The sequence below is a fragment of the Neomonachus schauinslandi genome, chromosome 1 (genome assembly GCF_002201575.2).
Source record: "Neomonachus schauinslandi chromosome 1, ASM220157v2, whole genome shotgun sequence".
NCBI lineage: Eukaryota > Metazoa > Chordata > Mammalia > Carnivora > Phocidae > Neomonachus > Neomonachus schauinslandi.
In genome coordinates, this window is record NC_058403.1 from 70,312,186 (window position 1) to 70,335,457 (window position 23,272).

The 23,272-nt window shown below is 48.0% G+C and overlaps 2 protein-coding genes across 2 annotated transcripts; one reads left to right on the forward strand and one right to left on the reverse strand.

The window, feature by feature from the left end:
* The first annotated feature begins 28 nt into the window (after window positions 1-28).
* NCBP2AS2 (NCBP2 antisense 2 (head to head)) lies at window positions 29-776 on the forward strand. The gene has a single exon (XM_021692598.1). It carries the CDS (start codon window positions 67-69, stop codon window positions 364-366), a length of 300 nt encoding a protein of 99 aa, XP_021548273.1. The 5' UTR covers window positions 29-66; the 3' UTR covers window positions 367-776.
* A 3,465-nt stretch (window positions 777-4,241) lies between these two features.
* Window positions 4,242-10,203, reverse strand: PIGZ (phosphatidylinositol glycan anchor biosynthesis class Z). The gene is made up of 3 exons (XM_021692649.1): window positions 10,177-10,203; window positions 8,415-8,547; window positions 4,242-6,099 (listed from the first exon to the last, which is right to left on the reverse strand). Exons 1-3 carry the CDS (start codon window positions 10,201-10,203, stop codon window positions 4,532-4,534), a joined length of 1,728 nt encoding a protein of 575 aa, XP_021548324.1. The 3' UTR covers window positions 4,242-4,531.
* Window positions 10,204-23,272: the final 13,069 nt, after the last annotated feature.

Below are 23,272 nucleotides of genomic sequence, written 5' to 3' on the forward strand. Positions count from 1 at the left end.
TCCGTCTTTTTTTGTCGCCTGTCGGAAGCGAGAGTGGCGTGCTGCGGGTTCCGGGACGTTCAGAGGATGGTTCTTCGGCGACTACTGGCCGCCCTGCTGTACAGCCCGCAGCTGGTGGAGCGTCTGTCCGAGTCTAAGCCCATCCGGCGTGCGGCGCAGCTCACGGCCTTCGCGCTGATGCAGGCCCAGCTGCGCGGCCAGGACGCAGCCCGGCGTCTTCGAGCCCTCGCGGCTGGGCCCGCGGGCTCCCTAGGTCGCCGCGCTGCCCGCTTCAGAGACACCTTCACTCAGGAGCTGCGCCGCGGCCTCCGGGAACGCCCGGGGTCACCGCCAGGTAGCCAGAGGGGCCCGGGCGCTAACCCCTAAACCAGGCTGGGCCGGGCCAGGGTCGCCGGCTTTCCCTTCTGGGCTCGACGCGGGCCTCGGCGCTAAGCAGTCATCCTGGGCACTGAGCACGGCTTTGAATCCTGAGTCAGACTGTCGGCTTTCAGAGGTCTCATTCATCAGAGAGCCCAGGCCAAACCGACATCCCCGGGGAAGCCCTGTGATCGGACTGGGCACGGCGTGAAGAAAGCCCCCCAAGCCCGGGCCCTGATACACCACGTAGAGAGAGCCATGACCCGAACCACAGCCCGAAGGAGTCTGCCCTGTGCGCATGGGACTAAAACTCGTGTTCAATGAAGCCGCCTCTGCGCTGATAGAGCAGCGCGCTACTTCCAGGGGAGAGAGCATGGATGGAAAGACACAGCTGCCAAAATCCTCTGATTAAATGTGTGAGCCGAGTAATGGGTGTGAGTGTGGTATTTCTCCAGCGAGGTGGGTTAGGGTTCCTGGGGACTATAGGCCCATGGTAATACTCGTTAGCGCATTTGGAGTGCTTACTCTGTGCTGGTACTTGCTAATTGCACTCCGGGCGGGGTTATCTCACTCCTTACAATCACTTTCTTTTCTTTTTTTAAGGATTTTATTTATTTGAGAGAGAGCACAAGCAGGAGGAGCGGCAGGCAGAGTAGGCAGAGGGAGAAGCAGGCTCTCCGGTGAGCAGGAAGCCCGATGTGGGGCTTGATCCCAGGAACCTGGGATCATGAGCTGAGCGGAAGGCAGACGCTTAACGACTGAGCCACCCAGGTGCTCTTAAATCACTTTCACATGAGGAAGAGTAGGCCGCATCCTTGCAGAGTTGGGATGTGAATACATGCGTTTGACTCCAAGGCCTAAGTCCTTAACCACAAGTCTCTGCAGCATTTGCCCTGACCTTTAATGCCGGCCTTCATGTCCCCCACCCCGTTATCACCACTGGGCGTTGGACCTGCCTATTACGGAACAAGCTACCCGGATTCCTCTTATCAGTTTTAGAGGGTCTGGGATACAATCAAGATAGCTAATGGACCCATGAGTAGGAAATCCATAGTATACAGAAATGCCTTGTCATATGAAGCTTCTGACTGATTTTCTGATCACCTCTAATTAGGCCCCACAATTAATTGTGCAATCTAGAAAGCTTGAAGCCATGAGAGATGCTTTTAGGCTGGTGACCAACCAGAATTTATATCCTAGCCTTTTTTTTTTTTTTTTTTAAGATTTTGTTTATTTATTTGACAGAGACAGCGAGAGCAGGAACACAAGCAGGGGGAGTGGGAGAGGGAGAAGCAGGCTTCCCATGGAGCAGGGAGCCTGACGTGGGACTCGATCCCAGGACCCCGGGATCACGAGCTGAGCCGAAGGCAGACGCTTAACGACTGAGCCACCCAGGCGCCCCATATCCTGGCCTTTCTGATAATTACAGAGAAGGAGCTGGATAGGGCCAGAGAGACCTGTGGGGATGGAGAAGCTAAAGTAACATTCCTAATGTTCATACTTCTGATTTGATATCCCATCAGAGGTGCTGCTGTTTAATCCTCTCTGAGGCCCGAAGTCCCACTCTCCGAATGACCAAAGTCCTGGTTTGGCATCCTACCCTCCTATCCTACCAAAGGACAAATACTCCTCCCAGACCATAGGCAACTCTGGATTCTCCTTTGAGGCTGGCGGTGAGGAGCCTGAGGAGCTTGTTCCTTCTATGGCCTTCCTGCCACATTTGTCTCTGGATCTCAGCAGCAGAATATTAGCAGTCCCCAGCCTGACTCCCTACCCTCAACATAGGTAAGCACACTCACTGGTAGGTCTTTTCTCCAGATGGGCAGGGACAAAAAGGGAAGCAGTGCCGGAAGCAATGACTACTGGACAAATTGGTCATTTTGGTAAGGAAGGAGAGAAAGCAAGAGAAGGGGGCAATTGTTTGTTTCTCGTGGAGGAAGTGTGTAAGAACTAAGTTCCCTCCATTTTTTAGAGGGAGTCGGAGTAGAGAGAGAAAACGGTCCTTTCTGCTCCAGCTACAGGTCATTTGGATGCCTCCTGCTTCACTGGGGAAGCCTCCAGTGATTGTAGTCACTGGCTTGCCATCCCACCAGTTACCCTATTACTGAAGAGAAACATCAAATTCTTCCCACCACCCCCAGTGGCAATCTCCCAGCAAGCTTTTCAAGCTTTTCTAAGTTCTGCCAGAAAGCGAAGCAGGGAAGCAACTTATCCTGCTATCTTGCAGGGCAATTCTGATTCACCCCTTGATGCTACATAGACCTAGATATCAACACTTTATGGACAAATTTATTAGAGGCCAGACCAACAATCTACATGGACTGCTACAACCAATTCCCTGGAATTCCTCCAGGGAATTCTGAGATTGTGGATGCAACTGGGGGAGAGAAGAGGCAAAAGTCCCAAGAAGCTTTGGGACCCTAGAGTCCGGGGTGTCTCCAAGATGGCACTTGGGCAGAAAAGCCATCTTTGGCTGCACAGTAAACAGTAAGTGTTTACTGTGTGCCAGAGATGATGCTAAGCTCTAGGGATAGGAAGACAAATCAGAGGTTCATAGAAACATAAACCACAAGAGCAATGCATTGACATGAATGGGTACTACGGAATTTAAAAGAGGGAAATGTCCAGTAGTTTGCTGGAACCAACATCTACTGGCTCCTGAGAGCAGATCTTTGGCATCTCCTCCCAACTTGGAGTTCAGTAGCATCATTTTGGTAGTTTGAAATCAGCCAAGGTGGGAGTATTTATGCCACGGAAATCGGCCAATGCTACACATGGGGGCTTTTCTGCCCCCAGAGAGTGGGCTGCTGAGCACTGACCGGCATATCACTGACTCTGCTCTTGCTCGGGGCCTGAGGAGGGCGTGGCGCCAAGATGAGCAGCTGCCCCAGAGCGGCACGACCGGGCGCCGTTGCTCCCAGTTGCCCCAAACCTCAGCCAGCAGAAGGCAGGACTAGAAGAGTGCTCAGGCTTGGTCATTAGTATCGGTTTGGTCTCCAGCCCTGCGCTGATTTCCAGCTCGCTGATTCTGTGGCCTGCATGCCGCTTATTCGCAGGAGGCAGTAGGGATTTGAGGAGGGAGGATGAGGACAGGTCGAGTGCCGCGGCTCCTCACGTTGCCAGTGGATTGGCAGCGGTGCCCCAAATGTGGGGAGCACTGCGCCTGGGCTGTGATGGCTTTCACCAGAGCAGCAGGTGCTCCGCTCCATCCTGTGAAGAGGTTTCTGAGCTTAGACAGTGACCAGATCGCATTTAAGAAGCCTCTGGGAGCACCAGAGAGTTCTCAAGTGCAGCCAGCTAACAGCATTGTGTGTTCTCCATTCCCACTCGGGCAGGCTGAGGAGGGAGAACATCTGGGTTCCCCAGTCCCAGAGAATGACCCTTAAAGGGTGAGATGCAGAAAGGTCCCACCCCCTCTCTCGGGGACAGGCGTAGAGGAGGATGGGGAGAAAAGTTCCAGAACTACTTGTTTTGGTAATAACCAAACGCTGAGACAGCAGGCACCAGAGTGCCACACCCATGCTGCTTAAAGAGCTTTGGGACAGATGTGCCTCCTTAGCCAGGGGACATGTGCTGCAGACCAGGGCATGATGCAGTGTTAGCTGGCAGACACCTCTTAGATGCTTTTATCCACTGGAGAGATTGGGAACTGAAGCTAGGTGAGGGGAAGGGGCTTTCTTAAGACCACACAGCCAGGGAGTGGCAGGCAGACCAGGGACTAGACGTCGGGTCTCTGGAGTCGGAGCTGCCTGCTCTCTCTACATCACCACACTGCCTCCTTCCCGGTGACCCAGGAAGCCGGAGGGTTATCATGACAGCAAGAGGTAAGGCGTCCTGGAAGGTTTGAGAGAGGTCATTCAGGAATGTCATTAGCAGATCTCTCTCCTTTCATAACCAGGTGCTCTTATATACCAAAACATCACAGTGGCTAGAAGGGATAGGGCAGGAACAGACATGGGGCTGTTCACCAGACATTGGTTACACCAGCTTCTTTGGGGACCCTGGCCAGATCTTTGGTCTGTAAGGGGAAAAGGGTGCCAGCTTACCCAGAAGGCAGAGCAGCCAAAGCCTAGGCACAGGAGAGGCAGTAGTGGGAATTGCGGAAGGGAAAGGAGAGAATCAGGGCTCTGCTCCAGCCCAGCTACCCACAGAGAAGGTGGAGTGGTGCCTTCCCCTATGGCTGAATCGTGGGCGGTAGTTTTTCAGTCACATTGTCAGGCTTCTCCCCTAGTTCCAAGATGTGGAGGCTGAGATGGTCCCTCCAAGCCCCGCTCAGCAGTGAGGACAGGGCTGGTGGGTCTTCCAGGGTCAAGTGGGGAAACAGGAGTGTCTCACTCTTGAGAGGGAAGTGGCACTTCTCCATGGCAGGCCTGGCGGTGCCGGGGGTCACCACAAAAAGGCGGCAGAGCCACGGCCCACCAGCCACCTGGCAGGCTGGTTGTCTGGTGAAGTTGTTCAGGGCTCGGCACAGGACCCAGTCCTCGGTCCCGCCCATGTCCACCACCTCCACGGGCGAGCCCAGGCCCGGGAGGTGGAGAAGGTGCCGGGGGGGCATGTAGGTGTGGGTGAAGAGGAGTGTGTAGTGGGTGGGTAGGCTGGGGGGCGCAGGTGCATGAACCACCTGCTCCAGGTGCCCCAGGCCGGGCACTAGGCCCCCCTGATGCAGGCAGCCAAAGAAGAGGGCACCCAGGACATTGAAGAGGACCAGGGAGCCCTTGCAGGGCACAGGCTGGGTCTGTGGACTACAAAGCAGGACGAGGGGGACCAGGAGGGGGATCAGGAACCGAGCTTCCTGGTGGCTAAAGGCAGATAGCAGGGCCAGAGGCGTGAAGTAGAGGAGCAGGAGGTGAGACCCGGGGCCAGACAGCAGGCTCCGGCCCCCCAGAGCCCTCCGGAAGCGCATTTGTGCAAAGGCCTGGAGGCAGCCTTGCAGCTGTTGCCACGCCGCGCGCAGGGCCCGGGCATGCAGCATCCCGAAGAGCAGGAAACCATTGACTGCCAGGTGAGTGAGCCGCAAATGTGTGCCATGCCTCGCCAGGTTCTGAGGATCCAGGTTGTAGTACAAGAAGTTGGCAGGTGTAAGAACAAGGGTACTGGATCTAGAGGAACTGGAGAAATACCAGCTGTCCACAGCCACAAACACGGCTGCCACGAGGCTCGCCCCGGGGAGCAGCGCCAGGGCTTCCTTCGCCAGCGACCTGAAGCCAGGGTCTGCGGCCCCACAGGTGCTCCAGAGGAAGAGTGGGACCAGAGCAAAGGCCAGAAACGTGGGCCGGTTGAAGAAGCCAGCAGCCACGATGCCCCCCAGGAGCCAGCTGTGCGCCCACGGGCCCGGAGCAGGCTTCCTGGGTGTGGGGCTCCAAGCTAACCGGGGGGACACGAGCACCAGCAGCCCCGCGAAGAGCAGTCCCTCGATGGCGTTGGAGAAGGTCCTCGTGTAGAAGACCAGGGTGACATAGGAGCCTGACAGCAGGACCAGGGCGTTCCAGCGCTCCGCCCCCCACAGCGGGGCCAGGCGGTACACGGCCAAGTCCAAGGCGAAGGAGAGGGCAGTGAGGAGGAGTCGGGGCCCCACCAGCAGCACGTAGCCACTCACGGGGCCCGGCCATGGCCCCCACTGTTCCCAGAGCCTGAGCAGCCAGAAGGCGGAGCCGGAGGTCAGCAGTGGGAAGAGCACCGTGCGGCAGGAGCTGCTGGAGTGGAATTCCCAAGGCCGCGCAGCTTCGACGCCCAGGATGTCCTCTGCGGACAAAGAAGCGGAGGTGAGCCAGGTCCAAGCGCAGGGGATACAGCCCCAAGATGCTCCCACCCCCTCGTGAATGTGCCTCGCACAATCCCCCGGACTCTGGAGACGATGGGTTTTACTCCGGTGCTTAGGTTATGTGGCAGAGGACAGCGACCATTAGATAGGTGGTAACCCAGTGTGGGCCTGATGTAACCACACGGGTCCTTTAAAAGTGGAGAATTTTTTCAGCTGGTGGCAGAAGAGGACATCAGAGATTCAAACCGTGAGGACTTGATGCATGTTGCTGGCTCAAAGGTGGAGGGACCCCTGGCAAGGAACATGAGGGGCCTCTAGGTCCACAGCAGCAATAAACCGAATTTGTCCAACAGACGAGAATGAGCTTTGAACAGCTTCTCCCCCATAGCTTCCAGACAAGTACTCAGCACAGCCCAGACCTTGATTTCAACCCTGTGACACCCTGAGCAGAGAGCGCCTACCTGACCTCTGATTTGTTAGGCAGCAATAGAAATGAATATAGGAGAGCTCAGCCCTTCCGAGGTCTCCCTGTGGAGGGGGGCTGGGGGAAGCACGCCTGGGAAGTGAGGGGACTGTGTGCCCTGGGCAAGGTGTGTGGGGGGAAGGGGCAGGGGGAGGCTCCAGTCCCCTCCGTGGAGTGCTAAAGACTCCAAAGTCAGAGTCAAAAACCCATCCCTGTGATGATGGTTGTTATTCAGGACAGGCGCGTGAGGCCGGGGAAGGGAACGAGTGATTACGGTTATGGTCAGAAGCGACTTTGGTGTTGTCTGTGATACTTAAGATGTTTAGAAGAGTGTATTCAAGCAGTACTCATGTAATTAAAAACCTGCTTGGCTTCCTGGGGCTGGTCTGGGCTCCTGTCCCGCAGTGTCTCAGAGCTCTGAGGGGTGGGGGTGAGCGAACCCAGCTCTTAATTTCTGCATCTCAGCTCCAAGCCCCACATCTCAGGCTTGATAACACTGCTGGCTGCTTGGGGCTCTTGACTTCTACTTATTCCTACAGCCTCTTCGCTGTCTTCTCTTTCCATGTCAGAAGGTGAAGGGGAGCGGCGCCTGGGTGCCTCAGTCGGTTAAGCATCTGACTCTTGATTTGGGTTCAAGTCATGATCTCAGGGTCCTGAGATCCAGCCCTGCTTGAGGCTCCGTGCTCAGCAGGGAGTGTGCTTGAAATTCTCTCTCTCTCCCTCTGCCCCTTGTGGCTAAAATAAATAAATAAATAATAAATAAATAAATACCTTAAAAAAGGGAAGGTGAAAGGGAAACAAAATCAAGGTCAGATCAATCTGTCTTTTTTTTTTTTTTTACTGGCTCAGGTTAAAAAAACTGTGGCAAAGACTGGACCTTTCACCTGAAGAAACAAATCCAGCTGTGAGCCCTATGGCAGGGCCAGCTGCATGTCTCCCCAGTATCCATTGCTTCCTTCCTTCCTTAGTCTCTTTAGTTGGGCATTTGGTCAGATATAAAGACTATTTTTCAGCTTCCTTCACAGCTAGGTGTGTTCACGTAATACATTCTGACCATCGGGATGGAAATGAGCAAAAAGTATGTGACATTCAAAATATGCCCTTAAAGAGGTGTCTGACTCACTCAGTCAGAGAAGCATGTGACTCTTGATCTTGGGGTTGTAAGTTTGAGCCCTACGTTGGGTACAGAGATTACTTAAAAATAAATCTTAAAAAAAATATATATGCCCTTAAAGAGAGCAGGCATGCCCATCTCCTCTCCAGTGGCTGGAAAGACTTCATTTTAGACTTGATGGCTGGAGCTTAAGCAGCCATTTTGAACCATGAGGAGGAAGCCATGTGCCCACAGCATCTGAAAAGCCTCACAGTCCCTGGCAACCATTCTCATGATGTATCCTACACCCCTCTGCAGATAAATTCTAACAAGTGAGCATTCCAGGCCTGGATTCCCTTACACCTCAGATGAACCTAGAGAAGAAAAGTTTCAGTATCTCAGACCACAGCCCTGTGTAAGTTTCCCAAGCACCCAGGAAGCCCAACTCTAAAATCTCTCCACTGAGAAGTCCGAAGCAGCTTTCACTATGAATAACCTGTACTGTTGGTCCAAGCAGGAAAACATCAAAGAGGCTGGCGTTTCATTAGTATCATCCAGAAGGTCAATGTCACCGGTCAGGAAGGAGATGTGAAATCCCCACACCCAGGTTCTTATTCCAGAGAGGCGCATGGATTTACTGCTCAATCACACAGACGTAGTTTCTCCCTCCCCCTGAATATCCAAACAGCAACAATCCAGACTTTGCTGCAGCTTAACTTAACCGCACGCAGGGAATTTACCTGCCATGACCTCAGGTGATTGGAAGAACTCATCCGGGTGCACGTAGCCTGTCTGTGGCAGGAGGCACCACACCAGGCGGAGCAGGCTGAGGCTGCCCCACAGCGCCCGGACTGCCATCTTCAGATCAAACTGCTAGCCAAGACCCCACGCCAAGAGCCTAGAATGGCTTCTCAGTCCGCTACAGATGCTGTTCTGGTTCCACGGACCTGCATCTGCTGAGGACAGCATTTGTTAGTTGTTATAAGATGAATCATAATATGTTCAGTTGTCTGAACAAACTCAAAACTCTACATACAATAAGAGCTGCTATTTATAAGTGCCCACTAAGTAGCAGAACTTCATGTGTGTATCTCATTTCATCCTTTCTACATTCTGGGGCCGTGGGTCTGACTATCGCCATTTTTAAAAAAGATTTTATTTACTTCTTTGTCAGAAAGACAGACAGAGACAGAAAGAGAGAGAGAGAGAGCAAAAGCAGGGTGGAGCTGCAGGCAGAGGGAGAAGCAGACTCTCCACTGAGCAGGGAGCCCGACGCGGGGCTCGATCCCAGGACCCTGGAATCATCACCTGAGCCGAAGGCAGACACTTAGCCGACTGAGCCGCCTAGGAGTCCTTTACTATCTCCATCTTAACATACAGGGAAACTGGGGCCTCTGTTGAATGACCTAGTTACTTGCTAACCATATTTGCTAGTGTCTAAATATGATATCTGCAAATAGGATTTCGGGTGGCCTCCAAATACAGGTCTCACAGCCCCATCCTGTTCACCAGCTCCTGTCCACAGGCAAGCATGGCAGCCTGTCTCTTGCACTTCTGAAAACTTTGGGACCTCAATGCATTCCATCCATTTCCCCACAAAAATAAACATTTGACACCACTGTCTCCAGTCACTCTCTCCAACCTTCACACGCCCTGAAATTTACCTTTGGAAGGTGATGAGAACTTACTGCAATGGTCAGAACGTGTGTGCCCCGCCCCATTAAGATGTTGAAATCCTAATGACGGATGTGATGGTGTGAGAAAGGGGAGGCCTTTGCGAGGGAGCCTTTCTGGGTGGAGCCCTCATGAATGGGATTAGTGTTCTTAGAAAAGAGGCCCCACAGAACTCCCTCATCCCTCCCATCCTGTGAGGACAGAGTGGGTGTGCTCTGTGCCAGGAAGAGGGCCCTCACCATGCCAGCGCCTTATCTTGGACTTCCAGCCTCAAATCTGTGAGAAATAAGCCACCCAGTCTGTGGTATTCTGTGATAGCAGCCTGAGCACACGAAGACACTTCTTCATCATGGGGATTCTTAACCCACCCCCCGCCCCCCACCCCGGACTCAAAGATCAGTAGGAATCTGAGCCCATTGCATGATGGACTTATATCTCAGATATCAACACCCTCATATCATCTCTGGTGAACAGAAAAACAAGTTTGACTCTCCTCCAAGAATACATATGGTGACTGTTTCCTGACTTTGATATTTTAAAGCCTGACAAACAGCCGTTGTTCTCAGGTGGAATATGTCATAGCAGAGGAGAGGAGAGAGAGTGAAGCAACATGACAGGAATCCAGCAGATGCTGACGAGCATTTTGATACTAATACCTCAAGAAGTTTGAAAGATAACTTTTGCAGTCTCTGCTTGAGCTTTTGGACTGAATTATACAGATTCTTTTTCAGTGCCAGTGAATGAATATCCTGACTTTTAGAGAGAGAAGGCGAGGCTACACTTGGTGCTGGGTTGCAAGCAAGGATCCCATTCCTCCCCAAGCAATGCCTGAAAGAGGACTTCAATTTCCTCCATTTTGGTCTTAGTCTGTACTTCATCACTGATGAAATTCTTCTTTCCAGCTTATCTCTTAATTCAGGCAAAAGACCCTGCAGGCAAAGCATCCCCTGAGGGGAACCAAACCTACCCCTTCAAGCAATTAAGACTGCCCTGAGCCAGCAAGCCCCATGGGACTGACCCCAAGACAATGGCCGACCTGACCTTTCCTGCCCACCTGCATAGTCCCATGTCTTCCCAGTGTTGGCCTCCCTGAAATAAATTCCTTTCCTCTTTCACCACCACTTGTCTCTCTGCCTTTGGATTTTGTCAGCAGAGAGTGGCTGAACCGGTCTATTGGGGACCCTGGGAGTCAGGGGCTTGCACCTCTGTGCCCGCTCACATGCCCTCACTTTAACTTTCCTTCCAGGCTAGGATTCAAAGTGCATTGTAATTTAGCAGCTCACATGATGAGATTATGAGTTTGGTTTCCAGCAATTTCAGGCCTGCAAGTAACAAGAGAGAAGGGTCTCTTTCGGGGCACACACAGGTCATTTTATGAGGACCTTGAGCTGGGAATTTGAAGCCCAGCAAAGGCATCATATACATGGTCACCCAAAACCTTGCCTGGCGTATCTCAAATGCCACATCACTCCATGGACTACCAGTTCTCTCTTTACCACTCGAAATAGTGCCTTTAAATCTAATCAGTCTAGACAACCAATTCCAGAAAACCCAGAACCTCTATTCAGAAAACTCATGAGATTCTGTTCCTCTAGAACCACTTACAGTTATAAAGTCCGTATTAGTCAGGGTTCAGCCAGAGAAAGAGAAACCAAACCATAGGAGATATACATTAAGATTTATTGCAAGGAATTGGCTTATGCATTTGGGGGGCTGGCTAGGCAAATCTGAAATCTATAGGGCATTAGGAAGGGCAGGCCACTCTGGGGCAGGAGATGAAGCTGCAGTCCACAGAGGGAAGTTTCTTATTCAGGAACATCTTGGTTCGTTCTAAAGTCCTTTCAACTGATTCTATCAGGTCTACCCAGATTATCTAGAATAACCTCCTTTATTTAAAGTCAACTGAGGGGCACCTGAGTGGCTCAGTCGGTAAAGCGTCTGCTTTCAGCTCAGGTCATGATCCCAGGGTCCTGGGATTGAGCCCCACGTTGGGCTCTTTGCTCTCGGAAAGTCTGCTTCTCCCTCTCCTCCCTGCTCATGCTCTCTGTTGCTCTCTCAAATAAATAAATAAAATCTTTTTAAAAAATAAAGTCAACTGATTGTGGACTTGCATTGCATCTACAAAATACCTTCACAGCAACATTTAGATTAAGTTTGATTAACTGGGGACTATTGTTTAGTCAAGTTGACAAAAAAAAAAACCTGGCCATCACATTCTAGATAATTCAGGGTTTATAACTGAATTTTATTTATTATTTATTTTTGTAAAAGATTTATTTATTTATTTGAGAGAGAGAGAGTGGGGGGGGAGGGGCAGAGGGAGAGAGTCTCAAGCAGACTCCAAACTGAGTGTGGCTCAATCTCATGACCCAAGATCACAACCTGAGCTGAAACCAAGAGTCCGACGCCTAACCAACTGTGCCACCCAGGCACCCTTCTGTGTTTGAATTTTATTTATTTTTTATTTTTTAAAGATTTTACTTATTTGGGCACCTGGGTGGCTCAGATGGTTAAGCGTCTGCCTTCGGCTCAGGTCATGATCTCAGGGTCCTGGGATCGAGTCCCGCATCGGGCTCCCTGCTCCTTGGGAGCCTGCTTCTCCCTCTGCCTTTCTCTCTCACTCTGTCTCTCATGAATAAAAAAAAAAAATCTTAAAAAAAAAAGATTTTATTTATTTATTTGACAGAAAGAGAGAAAGAGAGCACAAGCAGGGGGAGCTGCAGAGGGAGAGGGAGAAGCAGACTCCCTGCCGAGCAGGGAGTCTGATGCGGGGTTCTATCCCAGGATCCTGAGATCATGACCTGAGTCAAAGGCAGATGCTTAACCAACTGAGTGACCCAGGCGCCCCTGTGTTTGAATTTTAGATCAATGGGATAGTTCTTCATGTAACCTACCAGTGACTCGCGTCTTTTATTCAAGATTCTGGTGATGGTATTCATGCTGTTCCCTGCAGGTCCTCTTCATTGCTCTGTGGTATTCCACTGGATGAATATCTGTGGTATTCCACTGGATGAATATACTAGAATTTATTTATCGTTCTGACTGTTGTTTATCTGCTAGAGCATCTCCAGGTGTTGACAAATTTTTCTATTCCTAAGAATGCTGCTGTAACATTCTTATACAAGAGTTCTCTGAACTACATACCTAGAAATGGAATCCCTGAGTCTTGGGCATGCATAATCTTAACTTCATTAAACAATGCCCAACGGTTTTCCAAAGGTCCTGCCAACCAGCAGATATTACAGTGTCCCCTGCTTCATATGCTGATTTATGCTTGGGATTGTCTAACATTTGATTTTGTGAATCTTGGGAATATTTACATGCATTTCCCTGATCACTAATGTGGTCAAACACCTTTTCAAATGCTTGTGGAACATTTTTGTTTCTTCCATGGGATCCCTTCTGGCCATTTTTCTTACTCTTTGTAGGAATTCTTTATATATTCTTTATATTAACTGCATGACAAATATCCTTTTCCAAATTGTGGCTTGTATTCTTAACTCATTTCTATTCCTTTTTTTTTTTTCAAAGATTTTATTTATTCATTCATGAGAGAGAGAGAGAGAGAGAAGCAGAGGGAGAAGCAGGCTCCCCGCCGAGCAGGGAGCCTGATGCGGGACTCGATCCCAGGACCCTGGGATCATAACCCGAGCCAAAGGCAGACACTTAACCATCTGAGCCACCCAGGCATCCGACTCATTTCTATTCCTATAATGTTGGTTTCTTATGCTTTCTTTTTGTTTCTTGATCCTTTTCACCAGCATTTTGTCAACTTTATGAATCTTTTTGAAAAATTGCAGGCGCCTTTTAATTAATTTTTCTTAGCTTTATTTTTTCCTTCTGTTGACTTTTTTTTGGAGTATTATTTTGCTGTTTTATTTCAAACCTTTTGATATGGACACTTAGCTCATTAATTTTGAGCCTTTAACTTTTGAGCTCATTAATTTTTGAACCCCTTTTCTATGAGAAATATTTAAGATAATACATTTTTGTATATATATATATATACCATATCTTCTTTATCCCTTTAAATACTGTATTAACTGCATCTATTAACTATTAACAAGTTATGTTGTATAATCTTTTCATATTTTCATCACCTGTGGTTATAAATCTTTTCTAATTCTGAGACAGAGCAGGGACTGGACTGGAGTCCCCTCAATCCTGACCAGGAAATCCACTGTTCCTTGATAGCTGAAACCCTATGCCTCTTGACTAGCATATCTTGCAGGAATGCAGAAGCAGGATGCTTACCAAAGGAAGGGTTCAAACTAGTCTGCGCCAGGATGGACCCCAGCGCTGGCCTATCACTGACCTTTCCCCTCGTTATAATACTAAAAACCACACCTGGGGGTACAGATTTCACATACTAATGAGACATGCAATGCATAAGGAAGCATGTCCTGTCCATTGTGTCTGCGCACATGACTTCCTCTGTCTCTCTCCACCCTGCATACTCAGACGTCACTCCTTTCCTGCCACAATCTCTTTAAAAACTTTCCCCTGCTTTTGTTTGGAGAGCTGGCATGAAAAACACTTTCCTTTGTGCTGTCTCCCTGGTGCTGGAGCATAAACCCCCATAAAAGCCTTGCCTGGAACTTCCTTTTGCCTCTAGTAAACTTGACTCTAGTAAATTTCTATTGCTCGGAGAACCCAAGGACCCTAGTTGGTAAAAATTCCATTGTAATTTCTTCTTTGACTAATGCTTTATGGTTGAAGAATTTGATTTTTTTGACCAAGACTTAATTTTTTATAGCAGTTTTATGTTCACTGCAAAATTGAGAGGAAGGTTATAGAGATTTCCCATGTATCCCCCTCCCCCACACATGCATAGTGCCCTCCTCATTATCAACATCCCCCACCAGAGTGGTACATTTGTTATAACTGATGAACCCACCTTGACACATCATCATCATCCAAAGTCCACAGTTTACATCACAGTTCCCACTCTTGATGTTGAACATTCTACAGGTTTGAACAAATGTATGATGACATATCTACCATTACAGTATTGTAATGAGTATTTTCACTGCCCTAAAAATCCTCTGTGCACTGCCTATTCATCCCTCTCCACCTCCAACATTTAATGTTTAATGGTCCATTTTTGTAGACATTCCATGGATGCTTGAGAACACCATATATCCTATAGTTACTGGATATAGAGTTCCATGCATGTTTATTAGATCAAGTTTAATTGTGTTGCTCAAACCTTTTATATCCTTAATAATTTTCCACTCCTTATTCTACATATCACAGAAATCTGTGATGAAATAGCTCATATGGTAGTGAACTTGTCTAATTTTCCTTGTAATTTTGTCATTTTAGCTCATTTTTAAAGCTATGTCATTGTTTTTATAAAAGTTTAGAACTGTCATACCTTATTGGAAAATTGAATATTTTATCATTATACAGTTTTTTTTTCTAAAAATCTATTTATTTAGAGAGAGAGTGCTTGTATGGGGGTGGGGAGGGGACAAGGGAGAGAGAGAGAGAGAGGGAGAGAATCTCAAGCAGACTCCCCACTGAGTGTGGAGCCCAATGCAGGGCTCCATCTCATGACGCTGAGATCATGACCTGAACTGAAATCAAGAGTCGGACGCTTAACCGACTGAGCCACCCAGGTGCCCCTATACAGTTATCTTTTTTTTTTTTAAGATTTTATTTATTTATTTGTGAGAGAGAGAATGAGAGCGAGCACATGAGAGGGGGGAGGGTCAGAGGGAGAAGCGGACTCCCTGCCGAGCAGGGAGTCCGATGCGGGACTCGATCCTGGGACTCCAGGATCATGACCTGAGCCGAAGGTAGTCGCTTAACCAACTGAGCCACCCAGGCGCCCCCAGTTATCTTTTTATCTCTAATGTTTTGTCCCTAAAATATCTTCTCTGATATTAATATAGTTATATGAGCTTTCTTTTATTTAGTATTTACTAGTATATCATTTTAATACTTATTTTTTATTTTTATGTTTTCTGTTGGAACCATTTTTAATATTTAAATACAAAAATTGAGCACTTTTTTGTTTCAGACACACACACGTCTCTGATAGCCAAAATGGGCAGAGAAAATGAGCTCCTGCTCTGTCGTCCGCAGTCCCCACCCTGTGGTTAAGACTGCCCGCAGCCCTCCCTCCTAGCCAATACAGAACTCAACAGCGGCTGCTTTACAACCACAGCTTTAAAGCATTGTGCGCATGTCCCGTCCCGACATCTCCATGCTTAAAACAAAAATGGCCGGGGGTGCATCCTTCCCAGTGGTATCAGTTCCTAAGCCACAATGGGATGGTGAGGCGACCTTCCCGTCACGAGTTACTTAGTGAAAGGGTGGGATGGCCAGAGCTGGAGGAACCGTCGGCATTGCTGCACTCTGCCATCAGAGTGAGGACGGCAGAAATGGGACAGCGTGGAGGGCACAGCTGCAAGTTGGGGGTCTCCGTGAGACACTGGGGAGAGTTCTCCACAGCAGGTGCCCATAGATCAATGTGCCAAAGTTAAAAAAAAAAAAAAAAGAATCCAAATAATCAGCAGTTCCAACACTGTTGAATTTTCAAACTTGTCCCACCAAGACAAGTCGTAGAGTAACAATCCAGATCTTTCCCGGAAGTGAAGGTAGAGCCCCTGGCACGCCTCCTGAGAAGCCTACGTCAGGCACTACGAATTATCTGCTGTCGCTGTAGCTGCCGCTCCATTTGCAACTTCTCAGTCTCAAGGACAACAGGGAGAACGGGGATCATGAGGGAGGTGGTCCCAATCCACAAGGCTGCCCTGGGAAATCTCTGTGGTCTTTGAGCCACAAAGACGGAGAAGATCAAAAGCGGCCCCAGCCCCAGAGGGGACCCTCTCTGGGAACATCTCTGTTAGTCCCCACAGTCTCTCCAACCGGGTCTCATCTAGCTCCTCGTCATCTTCCTCCTCCAGCTCCAACTCAGTCTTCTTGGCATCGCTCTTCGACAGCAATTCATCCGGGGACGGGGCACCTCAGGGCTGCCGGTGGGGGCCAGTACTCTAATATTCAATACATTGTGTTCTCTTCTTTCACCATGTTATGATTCGGGGTGTCCAATTCTTTTTAGCATAATTGGAAACTTTTTGGCTTCCTGACTATGTGGATAAGGGTCCTTTTCCATCTATAGAAAGTAATCTTCCATTTTTTTTTTTTTCAAATATTACCTCTTCTCTCTTTTTTATTTATTCTCCCTCTGGAAGTATGATTAAATGTATGGTAGACCTTGTTGGTCTGTCTTCCGTGTCATTTTAACTTCTACTTTATATTTTCTATGTCTTTGTCTGTCTGGGCTGTTTTCAACTAATTTCTTCTGTTCTATCTTCCACATCCCTAATCGTCCTTTCAGCTGTAGTTAGCCAGCTGTTAAACCTGTCTATTGAGGGGCACCAGGGTGGCGCAGTCAGTTAAGCATCTGCCTTCAGCTCAGGTCACCATCTCAGGGTCCTGGGATTGAGTCCTGCATCAGGCTCCCTACTCAGCCGGGAGCCTGCTTCTCCCTCCCCCTTGTCTCCTCCCCCCAACTCATGCACGCTTTCTCTTCTCTCAAATAAATAAATAATTTTTTTTTTTAAAACCTATTGAGTTTTACATTTCAATTTTATATTTTTCTTTCCTATGAGTTGTTTGATTTTTTCCACATTTGTTGCTCTTTTGTCGTATTTTCAAGCCTCTTTTATTTTTTTTTAATTTTTTTTAAGATTTTATTTATTTATTTGACAGAGAGAGACAGCGAGAGAGGGAACACAAGCAGGGGGGAGTGGGAGAGGGAGAAGCAGGCTTCCTGCAGAGCAGGGAGCCTGATGCAGGGCTCGATCCCAGGACCCAGGAATCATGATCTGAGCTGAAGGCAGGCGCTCAGTGACTGAGCCACCCAGGTGCCCCTAAGCCTCTTTTATTTTTATATTACATGAAGCATACTTCTTTGATATACCATATCTGATAATTCCAACATCTAAAGCTTTTTAGGTCTGAATCTGCTGTCTTGTTTCTGCTGGTTCTCACTCATCATGCCCTGTTTACTTCTATGTTTACCAAATTATTTTATTTTATTTATTCCTTGGACATAACCTGTGGGAATTATTTGAGGCCAGGGATGAGGGCAAATTTCTGAATTCCACTGAAATGAATTTACACTTGCTTCTGTCAGGTACCTGGGGGCATCAAAATCTGGGACCAATTTTGGTCATATTATTGGCTCCAGGTTTTTGTTTTTGTTTTCTTTTAGGGAAGGTGGTGCCTAATCATGTGAATTCAGGCTAAAAATCTATATGAGGGCAGGCTCGTGGTTACAATCTCAGAAACAGAGATTCCCCCACCTGCACCCTGATTCGATTAGCCTCAGGATCCACGAAAGGCAGTTTTCCTTACAGTCCTCTGGGGATGCAATAGTTTATTTCTAGGTCCCCTTTATATTGAGAATGCAGTCCTCTGGAGTCCCAGCTTTGAGAGAGTCTCCTGTTAGGCTTCTCTCTCGAGTGGGCTTCAGGATTTATCTTCTGTCCTGCCAGTGTTGAGAGATCACAAAAACCCATGCTCATGTGCACTCAGTTTTGCATGTGTCCTTAGTCCAAATCTGGCTTCAAGGCTCTACATACCTCTCTTAGCCCCTACTCTGCTGCCTTAGCATTCCTTACCTTTTGCTCAGCTCACATATTATCATATTACAATTGATTTTATATAAATAATACAGAGGATTTCAAGAAAAACTGCCTTTCTTGGAATCTAATGCTAATCAGATTAGGGAGGGCACAGGTTCTCCCCTGAGAATGTGTAGCCATGAGCCTACCCTCAATATAGCTCTTCAGCCTGAATTCACATGATTAAGTACCCCCTCCCCCACAGGAAAAAAAACAAAAACCCAAGCCTGGGGCCAATAATGATTAGAAATGGTTCCAGACTTGGGATGCATATACAGTAATAATACCAGATAGATTATATATGAATTATTATTTTATATTTATATACAGAGGGGTTGGCATAAGAAATAACCATGTTGAGAGATAAGATGGGGGTTGTGAAAAGCTAAGTTGGTCTAAACCCTGTCAGCTTATTTTCAAGGAAGTCACGCACTTAGGAGTCAGCCTTGGTCAGAGAATCTTGTCATTATTTGTGGGGAAACAGGAAACGTGAGGGGACCGTGCTGCAATCACATCAGTGCTTTTTCAGGATGTGCCCCAAACTACTCTGGGGAGTTTGGGTGTCTCCACAATTATTGAGGGTAGATGGGATGGGAAGATGCTACGTCTAGGCCTCTGAAGCTGGTTCTAGAACTGCTGAAGGCTGCGCCTCAGTGCATGGGAGGGTGGGCGACCATGAGACCTTTGGGACAATGACTTGAACATGAGGCCTCTGCAACAAGCCAGCCTGTGGCCATACGGCCTACAGGAGTATAGATCTGCTTCCCCCATCCCAGCCGAGCCCTCTCTTATCCTGCCCCTCTAGTTCCCACACGGTCTGCCCACGCCCATGCCATTGGCTGGGCTGCTCCATCTCAGGGGTGAGGCTTGCACCCCTGGAATCGAGTTTGGTCTCTATGAGGGCTGTCTGACAATTCAGTGAGAATTTTTAGTGTATCTAATAGACTTTTAAGCAGGGAAGGAACCACACAATGTTTGTTTTATATGCTTTTGTCACTTAGCAAAATATCAAGAGCATCTTTCCGTACATTGTAAGCGTCCCCTCCCACGAGCCACAATCTCTCCATCCGTTCCATATCTCCTTGCTCCCTCTGTTCTCTGCAGTTGGCACCTTCCCTTCGTCATAAACATGTCTGATTCTCTACCATTCCTAGAAAAACAACCAACCAAAACTCTCTCTGAAGCTGAGGTGCCCTCTATCCGCTATCCCTCTCTCCATCGCCCTGCACAGGATTCCTTAAACCATCCAGGTTCACCGAATTCACTCCTCATATCTTGTTGGCCATTCAACCTGACAGTCTGGCTTTGCCCACCTCCACTCTGCCGACACAGCCCCCTCAAGAGCCTCCTTGCTTTTCCAGTTGTCAAACCATTGGCCACTTCAGGCCCCTACCCTGCATGCCATTTGACAACAGGGAGCCCTTCCACAATTCCTTCCTACACTATAAGAGGCTGGGAAACAAAAAGCTACCTTTTGTAGATCCCCTTGAAGTTGGGTTATGCAAATTAGGTTTTAGGAATTGAGAAAGCAGGGGCGCCTGGGTGGCTCAGTCGGTTAAGTGGGGTTAAGCGTCTGCATTTGGTTCAGGTCATGATCCCAGGGTCCTGGGATCGAGTCCCCCTGTCGTTGAGCTCCCTGCGGAGGCTGCTTCTCCCTCTCCCTCTGCCCCTCCCTACCACTCATGCTTGCTCGCTCACTCTCTAATAAATAAATAAAATCTTAAAAAAAAAAAAAAAAGAATTGCGAAAGCAGATGTGAGACAGGCCATATTTCTGCAGTTGGCATTGTCTTCTCTGGGCAAAGAAGGTTATGGAGACATGGAGTTTTTCCTGCAGCAGCTTTCCAATGTCTGTCCCCAGCTGTGGGGACAGAGACACAACTGCAGTTAGGGTGGTGTCCTGCTTCTCAGCAACTAAATTTGACTGAGTTCCAAGGGAGCCTTTACACCTGCCTGATTGTCACACAAATGGTGACTCCTCTAGTGAGTTACTCCTGGGTGTTCGAGAGTCTTCCTGGAGGCCCAAGCTACAACCCATTCTTCCAATGCACCTGATGATTTTCAGTCCCTGTATAAATTCCTTTTCTGCTGGCTTCTATTTCCCATACTGCAATCTGGTCATTTGGTACAGAGGTAGCTGTAGGCAGTAAGCCCTCAAGGATGAGGACATGCCTATGCTAAAAGAAAATAACTCTGCACAGGCAGCAGGGGACACCCGGGCCCTGTGTAGGCCTCCCGGGCAGCGGGTGCTCTGGGCCATGGCTCTGAGAAGTGCAGCCTCCCCTTGTACTTGTCCCCGCGGCTCTCCAAAGCTTTGCAGTCCACCAGCTCTGTCACACCAGCAAAACCATCCCACACTCACCTGCTTTTCCAACTTGACCACGCATCTCATTCTGATCTCCTCCAGGGCCTCCACGTCGAAGGGCCCCTTGTCACCCTTCTGGACCTTCTGGGCCCCAGGCCCCAGCCCACAACTGGGTCCACCCTGTGGGGAAAGGGAACAGTAAAAGGGCCCAGACACCTGCTACCCTCCCTCCCACAAGAACGTACATACATACATACATGGGGGAAAAAAAGAAAATGAAGAAAATAACTGGCAGCCTACCTTCCACATCCAAAAGTGTTTTTAAGAATGAGGGCAAAACAAAGATATTTTCTGGCAAATCAAAACTGAAAGATCTTCACGAGCAGACCCTCAGAATTTTCTAAAGGATATATAATATATATATTAGGCAGAAGGAAAAATGATGCTAGAGAGAAGATCTGAGATGGAAGTAGGAATAAGGAGCAGAGAAGTTGGTCATTAGATGGGAGATATTTGGGAAGTAGAAGCCAAGTAAAAGTCATCCTCCCTCCTGCTGTTTTCTTCTGGCAAGTAAGGTCAAGGCAATGGGTAAGTTTTCTTTCCTTCTTCTTTTTTTTTTTTTTTTAGACTTTATTTATTTATCTGACGAGAGAGAGAGAGCACAAGCAGGGGGAGCGGCAGGCAGAGGCAGAGGGAGAAGCAGGCTTCCCGCTGAGCAGGGAGCCTGATACGGGGCTCGATGCGGGGCTCGATCCCAGGACCCTGGGATCATGACCTGAGTGAAGGCAGCTGCTTAACCGGCTGAGGCACGCAGGCGCCCCAACGGGTAAGCTTTCTGCTGCAGTGTTCCATGCTAACGCACTAGCTCCGTGGGTGCTGGCAGGCAGCTGTGGTGGTTTGGCTACTTCCCTATATTTAACCCCGTGGTGATTACAGTTCCTAATTGTTTGCAAACAAATCAACGATAAAAGCTCTGACTCACATAGGCTTAAACAATTCATCACATCATAAACAAGACCACCAGAGCTTGGAGCTGATGGGGCTCCTTTGCTATTTCCCAGTGATCCTTATGATTTCTGCCTCTCTCTTTGTGTGGACATCAGCCTCATGCTGGAAGCAAGATGGTTAACTCAGCCATTCCATCCAGACACAACACTGAGAGGAAGAGTCTATAGATTCTTTGTGTATCACTTTTTTTGTTGCTTCTTTTGAAACAGTTTTTTGAGATATAATTAACATACAACTCACTCATTTAAAGTGTTCAGTTCAGGGGCAGCGGGGTGGCTGGGTCAGTTAAGCCTCTGACTCTTGATTTTGGCTCAGGTCATGATCTTAGGGTCGTGAGATCGAGCCCTGCATTTGGCTCTGTGCTCAGCACAGAGTCTGCTTGTCCCTCTCCTCTCTCTCTCTCCCTCAAATACATACACACATACATACATAAAATCTTTAAAAAAAAGTGTTCAATTCAATAGCTTTTAGTATATTCACAGTTATGTGCGACCACCACCCCTTATCAATTTTAGAACACTGTGATCACCTCAAGAAGAAAACGCATACCATTTACTTAATCATCTCCCAACCCCCTGCCACCATCTCAGCCCTAAGCAACTGCTACCTACTTCCTCTCCATAGATTTCCCACTTCTGGACTTTCATTATGCAGTACGTGGCCTTTTGTGGCTAGCTTCTTTCACTTAAAATCATGTTTTCAAAGTTCATTCACAGTATAGCCTGTATCAGTACTTATTCGTTATTATGGCCAAATAATAATAATTCCACTGTATGGATGTAGCACACTGTGTGTATCCATTCATCTGTTGATGAACATTTGAGTTGTTTCCACATTTTGGCTATAACGAATAATGCTACTACAAATATTTGTGTATAAGTTTCTGTGGGACATAATTTTTTCATTTTCCTGGGTATATACCTAGGAGTAGAACTGCTGGGTCATAATGGTAACCCTATGTTTAATTGTTTGAGGAACTGCAAGATTGTTTTCCAAGTGGCTGGTCCTTTTTATGGTCCCACCGGCAGTGTATAAGGGTTCTAAGTTCTCCACATCCTGGCCAACATGTGATGTTATCTGGCTTTTTGATTCTAGTCATCCTAGTGAGTGTGAAGTGGTATCTCCTTGTGGTTTTGACCTTCATGGGCACTTTTTTTTTTTTTTTTAATCAAAGAAATTTTTTCCAGAAGTCCCTCAACAGACTTTCCATCAAGTCCCATTGGTCAGAAGAGGATCAAATAGACTTCATAAACCAATCACTGGCAAGTGCAATGGGATTACCAGGGGCGCGACCCAGCCGCTGGTTTGGAGCTGGGGCTGTGGGCTACCTCCTCTGAGATGCACAGAATCCAGAGGGTGCTTACCCTAACAACATCAGGTTCTGTTAGGAAGGAGGAAGGAAGACAGGGGATCAGCGGTGTGGCTCCTTCATGTGGCTTCCACGGCACCAAGCTCTGGTGGTTTTCCTTCTTCTCTAACCATTTATTTTTCGGCTGCTTTTCCTCCGTCTACCCCTGAAATGTCAGGGCTCCTGGTCTTCAACTTTCACCTTTCTAAGCATCTACACTCTTTTTGGGTCATCTCATTTATTCTCCTGGTTTCAATTTCCATTTGATGACTTTAAATTGCTTCTTCTCTGAGCTTCAGATTTACTGATAATAAATAATAACAATGATAATAGCGTTGCCATTTTTCGATACTTATTATGTTCCAGACACTGTACATTGTCTCATTTATTCTCATTTTATAACAACCCTAAAATTCTATTACTGTTCCTATCTTATGGATGAATTAACAGGTTTAAAGAGATCAAGTTTCTTGCCCAATGTGACAGAACTAGTAGGTTGATGAATGTAGGTGTTGGACCCAGTCTGTTTGACCCCGGAACCCTGAGACACTGCCTGTTAGGCTTCTGCCCCCACCTCAAACACAGGGCAGCCAGCCAGAACTCATCACTTTCCCATGCACCAGCC

What these genes read in the sequence shown, in the direction of transcription:
- NCBP2AS2 (XM_021692598.1), top strand. Translation starts at nt 67, where the DNA reads ATGGTTCTTCGGCGACTACTGGCCGCCCTGCTGTACAGCCCGCAGCTG.
- PIGZ (XM_021692649.1), bottom strand. Translation starts at nt 10,203, where the DNA reads ATGGAGGAAATTGAAGTCCTCTTTCAG. An exon ending in AAATTGAAGTCCTCTTTCAG is followed by an intron (nt 8,548 to 10,176) that starts GCATTGCTTGGG and finishes GGTCTTGGCTAG; the next exon opens with CAGTTTGATCTGAAGATGGC. An exon ending in ATCACCTGAGGTCATGGCAG is followed by an intron (nt 6,100 to 8,414) that starts GTAAATTCCCTG and finishes CTTTGTCCGCAG; the next exon opens with AGGACATCCTGGGCGTCGAA.